The sequence below is a fragment of the Balaenoptera ricei genome, chromosome 5 (genome assembly GCF_028023285.1).
Source record: "Balaenoptera ricei isolate mBalRic1 chromosome 5, mBalRic1.hap2, whole genome shotgun sequence".
Lineage (NCBI taxonomy): Eukaryota > Metazoa > Chordata > Mammalia > Artiodactyla > Balaenopteridae > Balaenoptera > Balaenoptera ricei.
In genome coordinates, this window is record NC_082643.1 from 9,438,194 (window position 1) to 9,457,764 (window position 19,571).

The window sequence follows — 19,571 nt, forward strand, 5'->3', positions numbered from 1 at the left end:
TGTCTATTCAAGTCCTTTGCCCAGTTTAATTGGGTTAACTGGATTTTTTTTTTTTTTTTTGCTATTGAGTTATATGAGTTCCTTATATATTTTGGATATTAACCCTTTCTCAGGTATATAGATTGAAATATTGATATTTTCTGCTATTCCATAGTTCGCCTTTTCATTTTGTTGGTGGTTTCCTTGCAGAAACCTTCCTTGCAGAAGTTTTTTTAGTTTGATGTAGTCCCACCTGTTGATTTTTGTTTTTGTTGCCTGTGCTTTTAGAGTTGTATCAAAAAAATCACTGCCAAAACCAACGTCAAGGAGCTTTTCCCCAATGTTTTCTTCTAGCACTTCTACAGTTTCAGGTTTTACATTTAGGTGTTTTATCCATTTTGAGCTAATTTTCAAGTGTGGTGTAAGATACGGGTCCAGTTTCATTCTTTTGCATGTAGATATCCAGTTTTCCTAACACCATTTATTGAAGAGCCTATCCTTTCTCCACTGTGTATTCTTAGCACCTTTGTCAAAGATTAGTTGACTGTATATGCTTAGGTTTATTTCTAGGTTGTCTATTCTGCTCCATTGGTATGTCTCTGTTTTCATACCAATAGCATACCGTTTTGATTACTATTCCTTTGTAACATAGTTTGAAATCAGGAATATGATGCCTCCAGCTTTGTTTTCTTTCTCAAGATTGCTTTTGCTATTTGGGGTCTTTTGTGGTTCCATATAAAATTCAGGATTTTTTTTTTAAGCTGTGAAAAATGCCATTGGAATTTCGATAGGAATTACACTGAATCTGTGGATCTCTTTGGGTAGTATTTTTAAAAATTATTAATTAATTAATTAATTTTGGGGCCTGCACTGGGTTTTCGTTGCCATGCGCGGGCTTTCTCTAGTTGCAGTGAGCGGGAGCTACTCTTCATTGTGGTGCGTGGGCTTCTCATTGCAGTGGCTTCTCTTGTTGTGGAGCATAGGCTCTAGGCATGCAGGCTTCAGTAGTTGCGGTTTGTGGGCTCTAGAGTGCAGGCTCAGTAGTTGTGGCACACGGGCTTAGTTGCTCCATGGCATGTGGGATCTTCCCAGACCAGGGCTTGAACCTGTGTCCCCTGCATTGGCAGGCAGATTCTTAACCACTGCGCCACCAGGGAAGTCCGGGCAGTACGTTTTCATGTGGTTACTTAGCTTCCTTTTCTTTCAATTTGAATAATGCTCTTAGGCCTTTCTTGTAAGGCAGGTCTTGTGGTGATGAATTCCCTGAATTTTTGTTTGTCTGGGAATGTATTCATCTTCCCTTCATTTCTGAAGGACAGCTTTGTCAGATATAGTATTCCTGGTTGGCAGTTTTTTCTTTCACACTTTGAATATATCATCCCAATTCCTCCTGGCCTACAAGGGTCATGCCAAAAAATCCACTTATAGCCTCATGAGGGTTCCCTTGTATGTGGTGAATTGTTTTCTCTCTTGCTGCTTTCAGGAGTCCCTCTTGGTCTTTGACTTTTGACAATCTGTATAACATGTCTCAGAGTAATCTTGCTTGGGGTCCCTTGAGCTTCACCTGGATGTTCATATCCCTTTTAAGATTCAGGAAGTTTTCAGCCATTACTTTTTAAATAAGTTTTCTTCTCCTTTCTCTCTCTCTCTCCTGCTTGAACTTCTAAGTTGTGTACATTCATTTGCTTAATGGTGTCCTCTAGGTCTTGCACGATTTTGTCACTCTTTTTCATTTTTTTTTTTTGTTCCTGTCTTCAAGTTGGCTGATTTTTTCTTCTTCATGATCAACTCTGCACTGTTGAAGGTCTCTATTGAATTTTCAGTTCTGTCATTGTATTCTTCAGCTCCAGGATTTCTGTTTGATTGCGTTTATGGTTTCTATTTCTCTATTATATGTCTTGATCTGTTATGTACTGTTTTCCTGATTTTATTTAGCTATCTACATTCTCTTGCATCTCGATGAGCTTTTTTTTTTTAAATTTATTTATTTTTGGCTGCATTGGGTCTTCGTTGCTGCACACGGGCCCTCTCTAGTTGAGGTGAGCAGGGCCACTCTTCATTGCAGTGCACAGGCTTCTCATTGTGGTGGCTTCTCCTGTTGCTGAGCATGGGCTCTAAGCATGTGGGCTTCAGTAGTTGTGGCACGCGGGCTCAGTAGTTGTGTCTTGCGGGCTCTAGAGCGCAGGTTCAGTAGTTGTGGCGCATGGGCTTAGTTGCTCTGCGGCACGTGGGATCTTCCCAGACCAGGGCTCGAACCCATGTCCCCTGCATTGGCAGGCGGATTCTTAACCACTGCACCACCAGGGAAGTCCCTTGATGAGCTTTTAAAACATGATTTAAAAAATTGCTTTTCAGGAAACGTGTCTATCTCCATTTATTTGGTTTGGCTATTGGAGCTTTACTAGGTTCCTTTTGTGGTGTCACGTTTGCCTGATTCTTTGTGATATGTGTAGCCTTGCACTGGTATCTGCGCATTTGAAGGCGCAAACACTTCTTCTGGTCTTTACAGACTGGTTTTGGCAGGAAAAGACATTCTTCTTTTAGGTCCCTGAGCTGATGGAATTGCCTCTGGGATCCCAGTTAAGCAGGATTAAAGCCATGTCATAGGGCTGCTGCTGGGTCTGTGGTTGGTGGACTTAGGCAGGTGTGGGTCCTATCTGCTCCCTGGGATGATGCAACTGCCTCCAGGACCTTGGTTAGTAGAGCTGGCACTGGGACAAGGGTCTGCCTTAGGGTCCTCAGACAGTGGCCTGTTACCAGATGTGTGGCTCCTGCCAGGTCTCTGGGAGGGTTCCTGCCAGGTCCTGGGTGGGCAGGACTGCCCCGACCATTGCTGAGAAAGGCTGGAACTGAGTTATGGGACTGCTTCGGGGTCCACAACCAAGCCTGAGGTCTGTATCCCTGCCTCTGGGTATATGGATGGATGAGCCTCTTGCCAGTTTCCTAGGTGGGTAGGACTGCCCCTGGCCCATGGCTGAGCGGGGCTGGTGCAAGCTAGGTCATAGTGCTGCTTCAGAATGCAGTCGGACCAAGCTCAACAGTCTGCCTCTGGGGGCTTGGAGAAGCATGTCTGCTGCCAGGTCCTGGGTGGGCAGGACTCGTCTTGGAGCACAGCTGGTGGGAGCCAGGGCGAGTCGCGGTGCTACTTCAGAATCCTCCGTCAGACCGAGGTTGGCAGGCCTGCCTTTGGGGAAATGGACAAGTGTCTCTCTTGCCGGATGCCTGGGTGGGAGGGATTATTTCCAGATTAAGGCTGAGAGTGGCTGGAGCCAGGTCACGGGCTGCTTCAGGTCTACAGTTGGGACTGAGGTCATGGACCTGTTACCCAAGGCGTGGGTGGGCGTGTTTCCTCCCTGGTCCCCTGTGTGGTACTGGTGGTGGAACCAAGGCCAAAGGGGGCTACAGCTGAGTCCACAGGGGAATGGGCCTTTTCCCAGGCCTGTAGCCACCATCATGGAACCATGGTTTGTGAGCCTGCCACCTGGTTGAGGGTAGGTTTTCTCAAAATGACCTTCCTTAGTCTTGGGCTATGCTGGAGTTTTGCAACCTCTTACTTGGATCCCAAAGCTCCTACAAAGGCACTTTTGTCTATGGATGGCTGCCAAGTTATTGTTGCTGTGGGGGGAATATGGGCAGGGGACCTCCTATTCTGTCATCTTGCTGTAAAATTTTTTAAGAAAATATCAAGACAAAGTCTGACACATGATTTAATCTTGAAGAGGATACATGTGAAACCAAGATAAGTTATGGAAAGTATGGGTTATATGGTGGCTGTAAGTATGAGAAAAAGGCAGCCATAGAGGAGGGAGAAGGGGCTGGGAAGACAGGTGGAGAACAGAGAAAGGATTTTCCTGTAGGCTGGGCACATGTAAGCCACTAAATAGTTCCGAGAAGGAGTATGATCTGCATTTGCATTTGCAGAGGTGGTAAGGAGTAGGGTAGTAATGAGGCAAATATAGACAGTGAGACTGTCAAATAGCATTCTGGGATTGGCTGGCTATGGATGGGGTAGGGGGCAAGGGAAGGGTCTGTGGTTTCTTATGGATAAGGTTGACACGTCTGCTAGTTAAGAGTGACATACAATGCAGGATTCTGAATGGGAGATATAGATCCAGAAGTCACTGTATAGAGTTAGGAGTTGAAAACAGAGGCATAGGACCAACTTGTATGAAGAAAATAAATCCAGTAGGTTAGAGGAGTGCAGAAGATGTAGTAATTATCTAACCACAAGGTGATGGAGGCCTAAATTACAGTTGAGATCATGGGGGAGAAAATGGGGAAAAGTATGTCGGAGATACTGAAAAGGAAATACTGACAAGATTTGGTGACTTATTATATAAAAGGTTTGAGTCTAGTGGTTGAGAGAATGCAACACATAGCAAAGTTGGAGGGAAAGATGAGAACATGAGTTCTGTTTGGGCACAGTGAGTTTATGGTAAAGGCTGAAGTAGAGATGGCTGCAGGCCCTGGAAACTTAGAACTGAGTTCAGGTCCAAGATACTGATTTGCATATTATCATTCTGTGACTAGATTAGCTGTGGAAGAGACAACAGACAGAGGAGGGAGTAGGCAGTCAAGGAAGGAGACTTGGAGACCACTGAATACCAAGGTGGGAAGGAAAGGGAAGGAATGACACAGTAGGGGGAAATGATACAGGAAACTGGAAAATTTCAGGAACACGTGAAGCATCACAATACATTCAGTATCATGAAAATTGTTTCCTAAAAAGTGGAAAAGTATGCAAACTATACTCCTGTGTAAATACACAGAAAGAAGTCTGGAAGAATATATAATTAAACCCATAATAACAGTTATCTCCTGGAGGAGAGGGGAGGGAATTTGAATTGTAGAGCAAGAGGGTCAAGGGGAACTTTAGTCTTATCAGTGGTATTTGAAATTTTTCTAAGAAGAATGTATTCCTCATGTAATTCAAAAGTATTGAAAAATGGAACAAATAGATAAAACTTTCAGAATACAACAATGCTTTCCGGCAGAATATGCTATCCCAGGGAACAATTGTTTTTAAAACACATTGAAAAGAGATTTATTGTAGTTTCCCTCATTTATCTATCAAATTAAGAACACCTCTGTAACATAAGCAAATATATTTTAATTCTATATTCTTCATATTATTTTAGGTAAATGATTGGCATAGTGGTAGCTATTTATTTATTCCTATTACAGAAAATGAAAGCATTTTAATCACTCTTATTTGCTTTATCTCTTTATGTAAGAGCCAAGTACAAAACTTATTTTCATTGCCAATGTGTCTATAGGACACTCACCTACAGGAAAGGAGACCAGGAACTTCCGTTGACAGAAGTATACTGGGTAACTTTTCTGCTTTATGAACAATGGACCTATGATTTTCTTTGTGGAACTCCCAAGATGTTGGAGCTTTTCCTTTCTGTTTCTATGTCTCCCTGAAATACTGATCACTTCAATAACTTTTGATTATAGCACAGTAAACCACAACCTGGAATCATTCCAGGGATGAAAAAACAAAGAGCTTTTTCCCTCTCTACCTTTCTCTCCTTATGAATTGCATTTCAAGAGGACCTGACCTTTATTCCTGCCACCATGCTGTCATAGTCAATGAAAAGTACAAAGGAACAAATTCTCTTAAAATGTAGCAAACACAATTCTCTGCAGAGAGCATTTACTTATAACAATAGTGGTATCTCAGCAATTTGCACTCAAGTGACTTTCTTGGTAAAGCATATCCACTTCTCCTTACTCCAACTTTTTTTGTATTTGTATTTTTTTAAACAGTGTTATTGAGGTGTATTTTACATATCATAAAATCCACATTTTCAGGTACACAGTTCAGTGATTTTTAGTAACTTTACCGAGTGGTGTAACTATCACGATAAATCAGTTTAGAATATTTTCATTCCCCTAAATAAGGTCCCTCCAGGCATGTACAGTTAATCTCCTGTACATATACAGTGCCTTCCTGGCTCCCCACCCCCTGACAATCACAACTCTACTTTCTGTTTCTATAAATTTGCCTTTTTTGGACATTTCATATAAATAGAATCATACAACATACAGTTTTTCTTGAGTCTTCACTCTGACTTTATAGAACAAAAACTAGAAGTTTTCCTTTGGCCTTTAAGAAAATCACACATTTAAGGAAATGCATAACCTTTCAAATAAAACATTACAATAAATATTGTTTAACATCTAAAAGACTAAAAATATTAATCCTCTTCTTTAAGTTCTAAAATTAAATTCTGAAAGTAATAATATAGTGCCAGTAACATGAAAAAATAATCATTTATCTATTTCACATGTTGAAATAGATAGTAATATAGCTATCCTTGAAGCTTCAAATTATTGTAACATCTTAAACTTTACATACAGATCTTTTCCTTTTACTTTTTTAGGATGGATGTGTAACTTTCCCTTCCAGGAAAATTTTTAAGTGGCCTGTTTACTAACCAAGTTAACACCTATAGTTTAGTTCTTGTGTAAATGACAAAACAAATATTTTCCTCAATATTTTTAAAAGAAGCAAGATAAGATTATCATGTGTAGGGAGAGGGACTGGAATGTTCTAGCCTTGCCTAAGGGATGCATCTGTCCAACAATATCCTCACTTCTTTGCGTGCCTCTAACCCACCAAACTTGTGCACTGTACTTACACGGCGGAGAAGGACAGGGCTTTTACTCTTTTAAAGTCAGCATGTCAGATTAGGAGTTATGCCTTTCAGTCTACTGTGAGTTTCGGTAATGCCAACAGCTGGATTACAAAAAAGAAATCTTGACAATATTTTAGAAATTGCTGATGTCAGATTTAGACGATATAAATGGATTGGCTAAATGCCTTTTCTGAATGAACTGAACCTGTCACTAAGCACTTCTGTCCTTGCCTGCGAATCCAGTATAAAATAGCTCCACTGAGCTCTAACAAAATCAAGAGATAGTTATTCCTAAGCTTTTCTCATGAAGCCATTTTAATTATGAGAGAAAGATTCTATGAAGACTAGAAAAATGATTGTTTATATGATTACATCCTCAATGCCAATTTTAGACAATTACAGAAATACAGAAAAAAGTTATTCATATAAATAAATAATGTTCCAAGATAGAAGTCAGCCAGTAAACAATACATAATACTGAGCTCCTCTTTGAATGCTCATTTTAAAATGTGTTACCGCTTTATGCTTTTATTTCTACTGCCACTATCTGAAGAGCAGAAAAACAATCAACATTTGCTGATAAAAATTCGTATTTCTATTACATCTCAAGAAGCAATGGGACTATGTTTACGATTTGAAACTAAGAAGAAAAAAGATCAAAGTCAGCCAACCTGGGAAAAAATACTGAACAAGGTCTAAACTCTAATAATTCCAAGTTATCAAGAACACACTGTTAGCCAAAATCACTTCTCAAAGCCCTAGAAATCAAACCTGTTGTTGAAAAATCATAGGACACTTCATCATTCTGGACATTTCAATACCAAAGGTTCTTTCTTGGTTTTATCTTTGTTGTTAACTGATATGGTAGCTCCACTGAAAATCAAACTGTTATGTATAAATGTGTTGCAATGATTTTATTAATAAGTGCAAAGAGAATTGCTTTATTTTTTGTTTTGTAAAGTAAATCAAACTTACCAGATCATAGGTCAAACAAGAATAGATTTTGCTGAATTGCTTTTTTTTTCTTTTAACAGGAGTAACTAAAAAATAAATCAATACTATGAAAAGCTCAGATGAATGCTTCTTGACAATTCCTTGGAAAAGTGTTGGTAAGCCAAAGTAAATACTGTATTTAGAGAACAAGGGCATAGCAAAATACTTAATACAACACTGCCAACCTCTGTGGTTAAGACTGAGGCAACCAATAAACTGTTAAAGAGAAAAATGGAAACTTCCCTAAAAAAAGATTTAGAGAAAGTTGAGTGTGTGTACCAAACACAGGCACACTTCTTTTTTTCTAGCTCAAATTTCTAAACTAACCAATAACTTGTTTTAGAAAGCAACCGCAAATGAAAACATCTTCGTAAGTTAATTTTTGAAATAAAAATTGGCACAATACCTATTCTGCTACTTCAAGACATATAAAGGATTTAAAAGTTATTTTTAGTTAAATTCATTTTAATGATCTCCATTTGTCTTTTGATAATTTGTCACACAATCTATTAAGAGGTATATAAAAATAAAAAAGTAAAAATCTCTGCACAGACACTCCAGATTTATGGATAGAGACAAGAGACTGAATGAGCTTTTGCACGATGGTGGGTAGCAATGTTTGACAGGGACGTGTCGTCCTATCTAAATCTTTACGGTTGCCCAGCGGGAAGAAGTTAGTCCTTTAAGACCGTACTTAAAAAAAAAATTGGAAGGTACAGAAGAAATTAAAAAATACTAATATGCATTTGTTTTAACTGGAGATCTGCCAACCAGAGGGACAAACGGAGGCCAGAGCAATGTTAGCTGTGCCTTCTCTCCATAATCTCACTTCTTGATTTGTGTCTCAGAAACACACAGGAATTTATAAAATGCAAGTCTGTTTCTATCGTTTTCCTGCTCATATTCCTGTAATCACCCTCTGCCAGTTTTAAGAGAAAAATCCAAGCTCCTTAATATGGGGTACAGTTGCTCACACTCTGACCTCTCCATCTTTGTCTCTGACCCCACCTGTAGCCCCTCTGCCAGTCTCAGTTCCAAAATCCAGATGCCCTGTCTGCCCGCCGCACTCGCAGCTCTCCTCCAAGCTGCCCTCGCTGCCCTATCTGTCCTTGCACGTGTGCTTTTTTCTTCCAGAAGCACCCTTCTCTCAGTTTCCCTGCCCAGTACCTCCACGAATCCCACTAGCCCTAGTTCAAAAATCACCCTCTTTCTGAAACTTCTGAACTCCAGGTCCCCACCTGGTCTGTGCCCTTCCTCTGCTCTCACACGGCAACCTGCGGACGGTTTTCAAAGCGCCTTAAGAGAGGCACTCGAATCTTAGGTATGACTTTATCACCAGCCCATTTCACAGTGCCTGGTACGCAACAGGCACTTAGCGAAATGTCTATTTAATGATAATTATGGAATTTTTACTCACTTATCCTCTGTTTCCCCAAGTTCAAGGCATATGTCTCTCATTCTCTGAATCCCCAGCACCCAGCAAGTAAATGCCACACAACTAGATCTCAGTGAAAATTAATAACTGTTGAAGGAACCAACACCGTACCAGCCTCCAAGCTCTCCTCTTCCAATCAAGCCTGCATGCTGATGGAAGATTCCTTTTCCAACATACCAACTTACCATGGCTCCCATCACCTAACCCTACCCAGCTGGAACTTTCCCTGGTTTCCTGCTACCTGTAGCAGGAAGCTAAGCTTCCCTACCTCAGTTCTTTTGCATAGAAATGCTCTTGCCTTGATCTCCGAAGGCTCTCTTCTCTCCCGCCTTCTTGTGTCAATTCAGGCTTCCCCTGCCTAAGCAAACGAAAATGGTCTTCGGGTCAGTCTATTACGTTAACCTACTTGTTTCTTAACTCCCCCATTTATTAATGAGCTGAAATGGTCTTCACAGGCTTTTTGTTTGTTTTTTTTTTCCTGTGTGTCTTGCTATTGCCTCCCTCACTAGAACATAAGGTCCATGAACTCCAGGGTCTGGCTGGCTTTGTTCACTGCTGCATCCTCTGTCCTAAAGCACTTCCTGGAAGCAGAGGTCAAGTGCTGAACATCTGTTCAGTGAGGGGCAAGCCTGAACAAGAAATAACTGCAGGCTGGCATTCGAGGTCCTCAATGGCTTGGCCTTACCCCACCTTCCCAGCCTTTTTCCCCACTGATTCCTCACATGACTTCTGTTTGGTATGTCCCAGATACACTGTACCTACTCTTGCCTCCTAACTGGGCCCATCTACAAGAGCCTTGACTTCTTTTTCTTCATATTTAAATTATCTTCATTTAAAAAATCCAGCCCGAACTCCATCTTTTCTATAAGGCAATCCAAAGTGGCAAGCTCTTTAACTGTATTATTTATATAATGTCTTAAAAATCTTTCCATTCTTTAGAGCTCTCTGTCTTATACTTGTAATGACATTTTTTAAATTATAGAAATAGGTTGTCAGTTATAATAAAAGATGAAAAACCTTTAAAAGGAAAAATTCTATATGTGAGGAGTAAATAAGATTCAGACCCCATTTTACCTATTTTAAGAAAATTGTATGCCTTTTTCCTCAAGTATACCAAAGAAGTTTGCTTTCAGGTTTAACGCATAACCTAAAGGTTAAAGGGCAACATTCAAAATTTGTGAGCGAGAGTTGGTTCTAGTAACAACTGTGATGTCCACTTTAATTGCAAATAATATTGACCACTGAACACACTGTGAAAAGGCATCTAAAAAATAACTCTTCTAACTTTTAAGGTGAGCCTAGCACAGTCCGACTGACTAAATAATTTGTTTTAATCCATAAAATAAAATATAACAAACCAGGAATGCTTGTGTGATAAGAATGCTTCTGTGATAAGAATTACTAGTCAGAAATTTTTCAAAAGTTACAGTAAGTTTTAAATAGTTTTACTGATCTGTATCCCGATGACCCCGGTGGTGGATACGTGCAAACATACCTGCATACGCGGGCCTGTATATCAGCACAGATGGTGCAATACACGATGTGTAAACAAAGGCAACATGCTAACCTGGATGGCAATTTGGCAGCATTAGCATCCTCTGCTGAATTCATGTCATCCCAGCAGGAATTTCTCTGACTTAGCTGCAGGCTGACCTGAGGAACGCCATCAGACAGCTCTGGTTGCGGTACCCTGTGGGCCTGAACAGATCCCTCACTCCTAGATTTGGGGATCTAAAAAATAAAAAAAAATAAAGAAGAGAAGAATTTTTAAAAGTCTTTCCAATTAAGTTACTGAAGATAATTTATTCGAATTTATTAATAATCTAATGTATTAATCACACTCCAGAAAAATATCAACCGAGGTATAGAATTGAAAATGCATACAAAAATTCTTATATAGCAAAGGGCACAGTGAAGGGGAGATACCAATATTCCTGAGGGGAACTTTCAAACCATTATGGCCCATACCCCTCTCCTGGATTCTCATACAAATCTTCCCCAGGCCTAACCTCTCCTTAGAATAATTATTCTATGTAATGAGAGATTATGAGAGTATATCAGACTGCAACCTAGAAGGAGAGAAGAAATAGTCAGAAAGAGGCAGAAAAAAAAAAAAGGCTGAGAACCACTGAAATAGAGAATGCCAATGTGAGAAAGGTGTCTGGAAATATTTACTACCAACAAGCAAAATACACACCAGTTGGCAAGTTTCTATTGTAATCCTCTGTTGTAGGGCAACGTATGGTGTAATAAATTTTGAATTAAGGAAATAAATAGGAAAAACACAACTTTTTTACTTTTCTTCTATCTCTGGAATCATGGGCAACCCAAGTGTCAAATGAATACTGGGTGTATTGACTTTTCATATCTCAGGTCTCTCTGACCCCAGAAATACCTTCATGCTCTCTTATTTTAGGTCAGAAAAAATGAGAATACAACCAATATTCTTTTCCTAAAAATGTGTAAAAATCATGTCAGAATTTCAGGAAAGTTTCAAACCCTTGGATCAAAAGTATTCATTACACTGGAAGCTTTTTCTCATCTCTAGGACTTTTCTCTTGCTTGTCCTTTCATCTACAATGTCATGTGTTGATCACTGGCCAATCACCAACCAAACCAAACCCTAAACTCCTTTGAGGTTGAGATAAGAATCCACTGCCCACAGAGCAATCTGGGCAAACTACCCTCAGGTCTAAATAACCTTTCCCAACTCTGAATTCCTGTAACTCACCACCACACAATCTACACTTGATTGCATGTCATCTGATACCGTAATCTTAGTTATCTCAAGTTTCTAGGTCACGTGGCCTCAACCAGATCGCTCCTCCTACCTCACCCTTCTCTTCTCCTTCTTTATATTATTTGTAACATTTTTACCAAGAAGTCAAGCAAAGTTTTGAACCCATTAATAAATACTTATTGTCAGACAAACACTCTTCAACTACAAGATATTCCCAAGACACTGACTGACCAAGAGGCTAGGATAATGGACAATTAAAAAGAGTAACACGGACAATTATGGACATAAATATTTAATAAATTCATACCACTATGAGGATTACATGAAAATAATTTAGCAGAGTTACATTTAACACAAAACAAACACTAAATAAAAGCTAGCTTTTATTAATATTGTTATGTAAAATTTGCCCAAATCTGATGACTGCCAATTAATTGTTCAGTTTCATTTCTCTGTAGAGCATTCGTAAGCTCATGAAAATCAAAGGGAAAATTTTTTAAAATTATGAAATAACTATAGCTCATAGCTATATTTGCCAAGAATACTTCTAAAAGAAATACTCAGATAAACAGCAACACAACATGAAAAGTGTAAGCATATGCTATTACATATTTCATAAAAATAGACATGAAAAATCAATAAAAACCACTGAAAAAGCAGTACGATTTCCAATTAGTTAGCTAAAAAAATCTCACATCCACAATGATATTTATTTTAATATTGAGAGAAAACTAAGAACAGTTGTTTGGCAATATTTCATGGTGTTAAAATAATGACATGACATTTTAGGTTCAGTGATAATTTGGGTTCTAAATTTGATTCAACAATTTATGTAAAAAAATATTCTAAGGTAAAAAAAGGTAATATGCAGCTTATTCCATCTTGCCAGTTTATATTAAAATAGACTCCATAACGCCATAATAGAATTCACATACCAGCAACTACATCAGCTACATTTATCTAAGTGTATTTCCCAATGATTTAATTTCTATAGAAATAACAGACATGATTGTCATTAACCATTAACTTTAAAATATAAACTCATTATTTACACCAAAGGAGTGCAAAGAATTGAGCTTGTGCACAGAACATGAAAATACTGCATGAAGTTTATGAGAACAAAATTGTTAGAAAAGAAGTGGCTCAATAAGTCTAAGATGACTAGAACTGTGGAATACATACACATTTTTAAAAGGAATGCACAATTTTTAAAGGTGATTAATGATATCTTCTTGAAGATGTACCTTGAAGACTATACATTTTCACTATAGAGATGACGACTACAGGAAAAATTAATAGAGTGATAAAATTTTAAAACCTGCCGTTTTACTGATGTAATTAATTTTAGTACAAATGTATTAACTTTGAGAAAAAGGAAGAGATCACTTTCTTTAGCTGGAATTGAGCTTTTTAGGAACACAGAGTTTAAGCCTTGGCGTTATAACGTTGGTAGAGGAGTGGTTTTATTTCTGTGCTTCCAGGTGTCTATTTCGGATTGCACAGAGTTCAGTGGTGGACTTTGAGATGGTGTTCAAGGCCCCTTTCATCACAGGACTCTCTGAGGAATATGACACCAGTCGGCCAAAGCCAAGGGTACAAAGACACATGTTATTACACTGTGGCCTTAGAGCAGGGGTTCTCACCCAGAGCCAGTTCTGTCTAGAGACATTTTCGGTTGTCATGAACAGGGGTGAGGGTATGTGATATTAGAATCTAGTGGGTAGAGGCCAGAGATGTGACTAAACATTCTATAATGCATAGGATAGCCTGCCATGAAAGAGAGTTGTCTGGTCCGCCTGTCAGTACAGCTGACGCTGAGAAACCTTGCTTTAAAGGGAATGGGGAGGAGAAATCTGTACGGAGGCAGCTCCTCTCTCTATATACACTCTTCTTCTGGTTGCATCCTCCCTTTTTGTCACTGGCATGTACACGTATAACAGGCCAGCATCAGCTCTGAGTTTAGCAGGAATGGGTCAAGAAGGCCCAGCAGGCCTGCCTTGTCTACACAAGAGTTGCTAGTGACTCCATGAGGTTCAGCCAAGCTCTGTGGGGCAAGAATTTACTGTAATAAAAATAAAACCTTACTGTAACAAATGGAGTGCATGTCCTTAGAGAGACCCATCTGCAGCCTCATAACGTGTGGCCCCGGTAGGAAAACGGCCAAGGGTTTGGGATACGGACTGGGGTAGGCAGCTTTCTCTTTCTGCTGGAGATATGCAGGAGTTCACACCACACTTTGCTCCTTTATTTTAGTGATCTTCATGACAACTTTTGGACTTGAAGGTGAAAACTATAAAAGCCCCCCAACCATCTGTGAAAAACATTTTGCTAAGAATTCTGCCATTGGCTGTTTGAGATAAGGATCTATGCACATGCTGTGTGATTTATGTGTACAACTCAAATACTAGCAATCCCAGGAATCTTAAAGCACATTCCGTGCATGTATTTGCAGGTATGGAAGAGTCTAAGAAGTAATTTGAGATACTTCAGTATTTGAGATGCCAGAGGAAGAGAAACAAAAGAATAATCTTTGAAAATGTAAAATTAGGAAATATCCTCTTAGATACTGTTGCTGTTGCTGTTAGGAACAAACATTTAGTGAGTGAGCATCTACTCACATCTAGCATCTAGCACAGTTCCAAGAGATTGACATAAATTAACCCATTTAATTCTTACAACAACCTGAAGAGGCAGGGACTACTATTATTAGCATTTCACAGCTGAGGAAACAGAGGCATAGCTCGAGTTGTCTGTCCAGTGAGGAAGTGGCAGAGACACAGTTACACCCCAAGGAGCCAGACCACAGGACCTGTGATTACCGCTACTCTCTACAGTTGGTCATATGTTAAACGTTAGAATTGCAAGAAGAAAAGGCAGTTTTGGATAAAAGTCACATTATATCCCATAATGCAACCCATTTTCTTCTTTTTGGGGGGGGAGCATTAGTAATTAAAACTTTCTTTAAATTTATCTCTCTGGCATCCACTGAACCATTCTAGCAATATAATTTTAGGGGGAAGAAACTGGGTATGAGGAAACTATATGGGAAGTGTGTTCATTGTATTTTTATTTATAATAGGCCCAAAATGTAACTATTCTAAATAGCCAAATTACTATAAGGTAATTATGGCACATGTATATGATGAAAGAATATTCAGCCATTAAAATATCTACAAAGTTTTTAACAGGACTGTGAAATAATTTTATGATATATAATATAGAATGAGCTCAGTTAGCAAATATAAATGTACAGACATAGTTATACACACACACACACACATATATATATATATATATGTATATATCTCCAATAATGCTTGGAACATCACCATACTTGAAATATACATGAAACAAACTCATGGTTACCAAAGGGGAAAGGTAGGGATAAATTAGGACTTTGGGGTTAACATACACACACTACTATATATAAAATAGATAACCAAAAAAGACCTACTGTATGAAACAGGGAACTCAATATTTTGTAATAACCTATAAGGGAAAAGAATCTGAAAAAGAATATATATACATTATATATATGTTTATATCTGAATCACTTTGCTGTACACCTGAAACTAACACAACATTGTAAATCAACTGTACTTCAATTTAAAAAAATTCAAAATACATCAAAAATAAAACATACATGAATAAATTTCAAAGGCCAAAAATCAAATTCTGCCACAGTCAACACTATAAAGGTTTTAACAAGGTCTCATCTTTAAAAGCTGAACAAAGAATCCAGCACTTGAAAAACATGCTTGTGATACCAGACTCTGATTTACCCTGATACAATGATCTGACTAAAATTAAAAGACATAAGAAAATAAGACATAAAGAAAATAACGTGTGCCTTAATATTTATCCATATAAATCTGTCACTGCGAGGGCACAACCGTGCCCTCTGTCCCATGGGCAAGTGTTGGGTAGGAGCTCTGTGCCCTGCAGGACTGAAACAGAAGAATGACGGTGAGTCAGAAGCAGGAGGGACTCAGTTTACTGGACGGGGACCAATCTCTCTGAAATTCGTAGCTCCCTTGCCTTTGTGTAGGTGAATGTTTCCTGATTATTATAAGAATCTTCCTGGAAAAGTGATGTGCATGTGAATCAACTGCAGGAAAATTTATAACAGTAATTTAGCATACTATTATGAAATAGTATTGTTAATACATAATTTTTAAAAGTTTAAGCAAAACAAACTTTAATGTTTTGGTCTTAGGAGTCACCCTAACCACCGGCCAGGCGCTGTGCTTGCATTTTGAAATGACAAAAACTGTAAGTCTGTTCTTTTCATCATCAGGTACTTTGGGAGAAGATTAGAACAGGGCAGAAAATTATATTCAAGGCTCAACGATGAAGGAAAATTGTGATAGCAGGATGAAAGCAGAAAAGTTAATGTTTAACATTTAGACTTTCTAAATAAAGTTCACTAGACCTCCTCAATATCCTTGACCTTTTCTGTCTTCCATTTGTCACTTGTATGGAAGAGGACAAAGCCTCTTGCTTTTTCTTCATGTTCATTAAACTCAGCATCTTCATAAAAAGAAATGGTGAGATAACTAAGTACCAGAAAATCGATGTTTAGCTCTGATTTTTTTTTTTTAAAGAAGACAGGCATTTCTAGCTTAAAATATTAAAAAAAAAAAAAAACCTCTCTAAGTTAGAAAAAATTGAAATAAGAAAAAATTTAAAAAGGCCTTTGTTTTTGCTCAAAAATCTTTACATTTTGCTTTTCAAAAGTGAGGCTTGTTTACTAAATGGCAGCAATCAATTCTCCCGATAAATAACTTGCCCAATCTATTATGTGCCAGCTACAGTGCTAGCTAATTAATGTCCCAGTGGTTGTCTTTTTTTTTTTTTTGAGCAAGTTATTAACATGCTTTAGGAAATTAGTTATAACTAATTAAAATCTCATCTTGATCTAAATTTTAGACTGGATCTGTACTTAGCATAAAATCATTTTAACTAAGTTTGTCAGAAAAACTACTCACAGGTGAAAAGACAAAAATTTCACAGTTAAAAAAAAAGTTTATCTTGAAATATAGTAGATCAGATTAATTATGGTTTCACAGTGTGGCTCAAGCAAGTAACAAACCTCTTAGCGTTTGACTTTCCTCAACTCTTTCCTTCTCACCTCCTCACTCCTCTGCAAAAGCTAAATGCCACCACAGCAGGAATTTCTGTCTGTTTTGTTAACTGCTGTAGCCCTGCCTCCTAGGGCTGTACCTAGCAAAATAGTAGGGGACCATTAAATGTTCCTATAATGAATAAATCAACAAATGAATAACCGAACAAACTAACTGATAGTAACTACCTTCCTTTCAGAAATATTGATGCCAATGAAGCACATTAATTGCATTGTGTAAGCATTATTCTTATTCTAAAAGTTTCATCTATATTCAGTTTCAAAATCTATGTCAGTTTAAAAAAATAGCTATGGTACAGAAATGGGAAGAATCTGAATTTACAGAGCATAGGGATTATTAACGCAAGATCAGGGGCTGGAACCTGCCAATACATTTACTTGGACTAAGTGGCCCCATGGTAGAGCCATCTGTCCTGGGACTTAGGCTCAAGTAAGTCTCACCTTTTAGAAGCTGCTCATAGATAAATCTGTACATGGCAGTAAGGTGAGGCCTCTTACTAACATCAACACAGTTCCATCTGCTATTTTACGAAGTCACTTGTTCAAGTTCCTGACTTCAGGTCTTTCATCAGAAAACAATTCAGGCCAAAAGTAACTGTGTAAACTGAGCAGTTTAGAAATTTAAAGATAAGATTTCTACAGATTTTCATTCTATTAATAATATAAAAATTTGCTTTGAAAATTTTGATCATTTATCTCTGATGATCAAAACCAATGATCAATCAATGGGAATGTTTGCCATCCAATCCCAAATGCAATCCTTTGGCCTCAAAAGTTCTTGCTAACTTAGAGGACAGGATTACACAGGGTGATGGGGCCTTAAAACAAGATGTTCTCTGGAAGCTTGTTCCAAAGGGACACTACTGACGCTAGCTGGAATGCCGTAAGCAGTGCTTCTTACCCAGGGGTGCACACTGGAACATCCTTTGGAGCTTTAAAAAAAGTGGTACACTTGCTAAAATTCATCCCATCACCTCACTTCCCATTCCCAGGGAATATATCTGAGTTGCATCCTGGGCAGGTGAATTTTAAAAAAATCCTTAGAATAATGTGTGCTGCTGATTCAGAGTTTAAAAATTTGTCAAGTAAATAATTTCTCTTTGAGCTTTTTAAAAATTAGCGTTAAGGTGAAAAAATAAACTAAACATTAAATAACGGAATTGCTTGATCACAGCTGGTCATGTTTATGCAAGAAAAATTAGGCGGAAAATTCAGAAATTAAATGATTATTTTAGAACCACTCAGTTTTAGAGTTGACGAGAGGTCTACTCCAATCCCTGCATCTCAGAAGTGAAATCCAGGGGCCCAGAGAACTGACATGATTTGTCCAGAGTTGTCCAGAGAGTGGGAAACTTGACTATTAAAATCCCCTTCTGACCAAAGTGAAGGTGAGAAGTAAAGTAATAAACTGTAAAATCCTGGGCAAACTAACAATTAATGGTAGTGCAGGGCAACAACACACCTCCTGTGGCCTGGAACAGGAAAGCCGATGGCAACACCTAGGCTGGGAGGCCCGCTCTGCGGCCATGCGGGGCTGTAAGCTGAAGCGTCCTAGGTCTGTGGTGACCTCGTAGAGCCTCATTACCAGTCCTGGCCTGACTTACAGGTTTTGTTCATTTGAAGGAAGTATATTTCTATCTTGTTTAAGCCAGTGTTGTTTGAGGTTTATTTACACGCAAGAACACCTAATCCAAACCGATGTAAGATTTTGCTCAAATGCTGTCTTATCAGTGAAGCCTTCTCTGTCACTACAGAATAAATAGCAAAATTCTCCCTTATGCCCCATTCCCCATTTGCTTGACCCTGCTTTCTTTATTTCCATTACACCCAATACCATCAAGCATACTGTATATCTACTTATGTGTATTTATTTGTTGTCTTTTCCCCCTAACCAGATGTAAGTTCCACGAGGGCAGGAACTTTGGTTTGTGTTGCAAACACTGTGGGATGGAGGGAGGGTGAAGGAAGGGCGTGCCTCACTCTTAAAGGGAAATCCAACTGCTTACTTTTGTTGGTCAAAATTTAGTCACATGGTGACACACAGCTGCCCGGGAAGTTAGGGAAAGTGGTCTTATAGCTGTGCATACATGTACGCGGCCAAGGAAGAGGAGGAGACTAGATCTCGGGAGGCCACTAGCAGTCTTGACCACAGACCTAAAGAAATAAAGGAGTGTCTCAGAAGAATGTCTGGGGAGGAGCATTCCAGCTGGAGAGCCGTGCAGAGGTCCTGAGGAGGAAGCATGATTTCCAAGTCTGAGGAAGAGCAAGGAGGCCACTGTGGCTGGCTGGAGACAAATGAGGGAGAACAGTGGCAGGAGGGGAGGTCACTGAAGTAGCAGAGGGCCCGGATCACGGAGACCTACAGGCATTTTTAAGGACGTTGCCTTTTACCCTGGGCGGGGGTGGGGGGGGTACTTTTAGAAGGTGTTAAACAGAGAAGAAACATGCCTGACTTTCATTTTGAAAGGATCCTTACTGCTACAGAGAGAAAACTGTTGAAGGGTCAGAGTGATTAAAGGAGACCAACTAGGAAGTAACTGCGATGCTCGTGGGCTTGAAACCATAAAACTCCCAGAAGAAAACACCTTAAGGTGTTAAGCACCTTAACATCAGTCTTGAAAATGGTTTTTGGATTTG

The 19,571-nt window shown here is 38.9% G+C and overlaps 2 protein-coding genes across 5 annotated transcripts in view; one reads left to right on the forward strand and one right to left on the reverse strand.

Moving 5' to 3' along the window:
* Positions 1-19,571, forward strand: part of HERC3 (HECT and RLD domain containing E3 ubiquitin protein ligase 3) — a 513,145-nt gene that overhangs the window by 304,817 nt on the left and 188,757 nt on the right. The gene's annotated exons all lie outside the window — the stretch shown is intronic.
* Positions 1-19,571, reverse strand: part of FAM13A (family with sequence similarity 13 member A) — a 340,455-nt gene that overhangs the window by 127,048 nt on the left and 193,836 nt on the right. For all 4 annotated transcript variants that reach the window (XR_009503212.1, XR_009503211.1, XM_059922406.1 and 1 more), the window contains exon 7: positions 10,619-10,782. Coding sequence is in view for 2 of the 4 variants with exons in the window: in XM_059922406.1 (XP_059778389.1) it covers positions 10,619-10,782 (164 nt within the window). In the remaining 2 variants the exon portion in view is untranslated. The remainder of the gene's footprint in view (positions 1-10,618; positions 10,783-19,571) is intronic.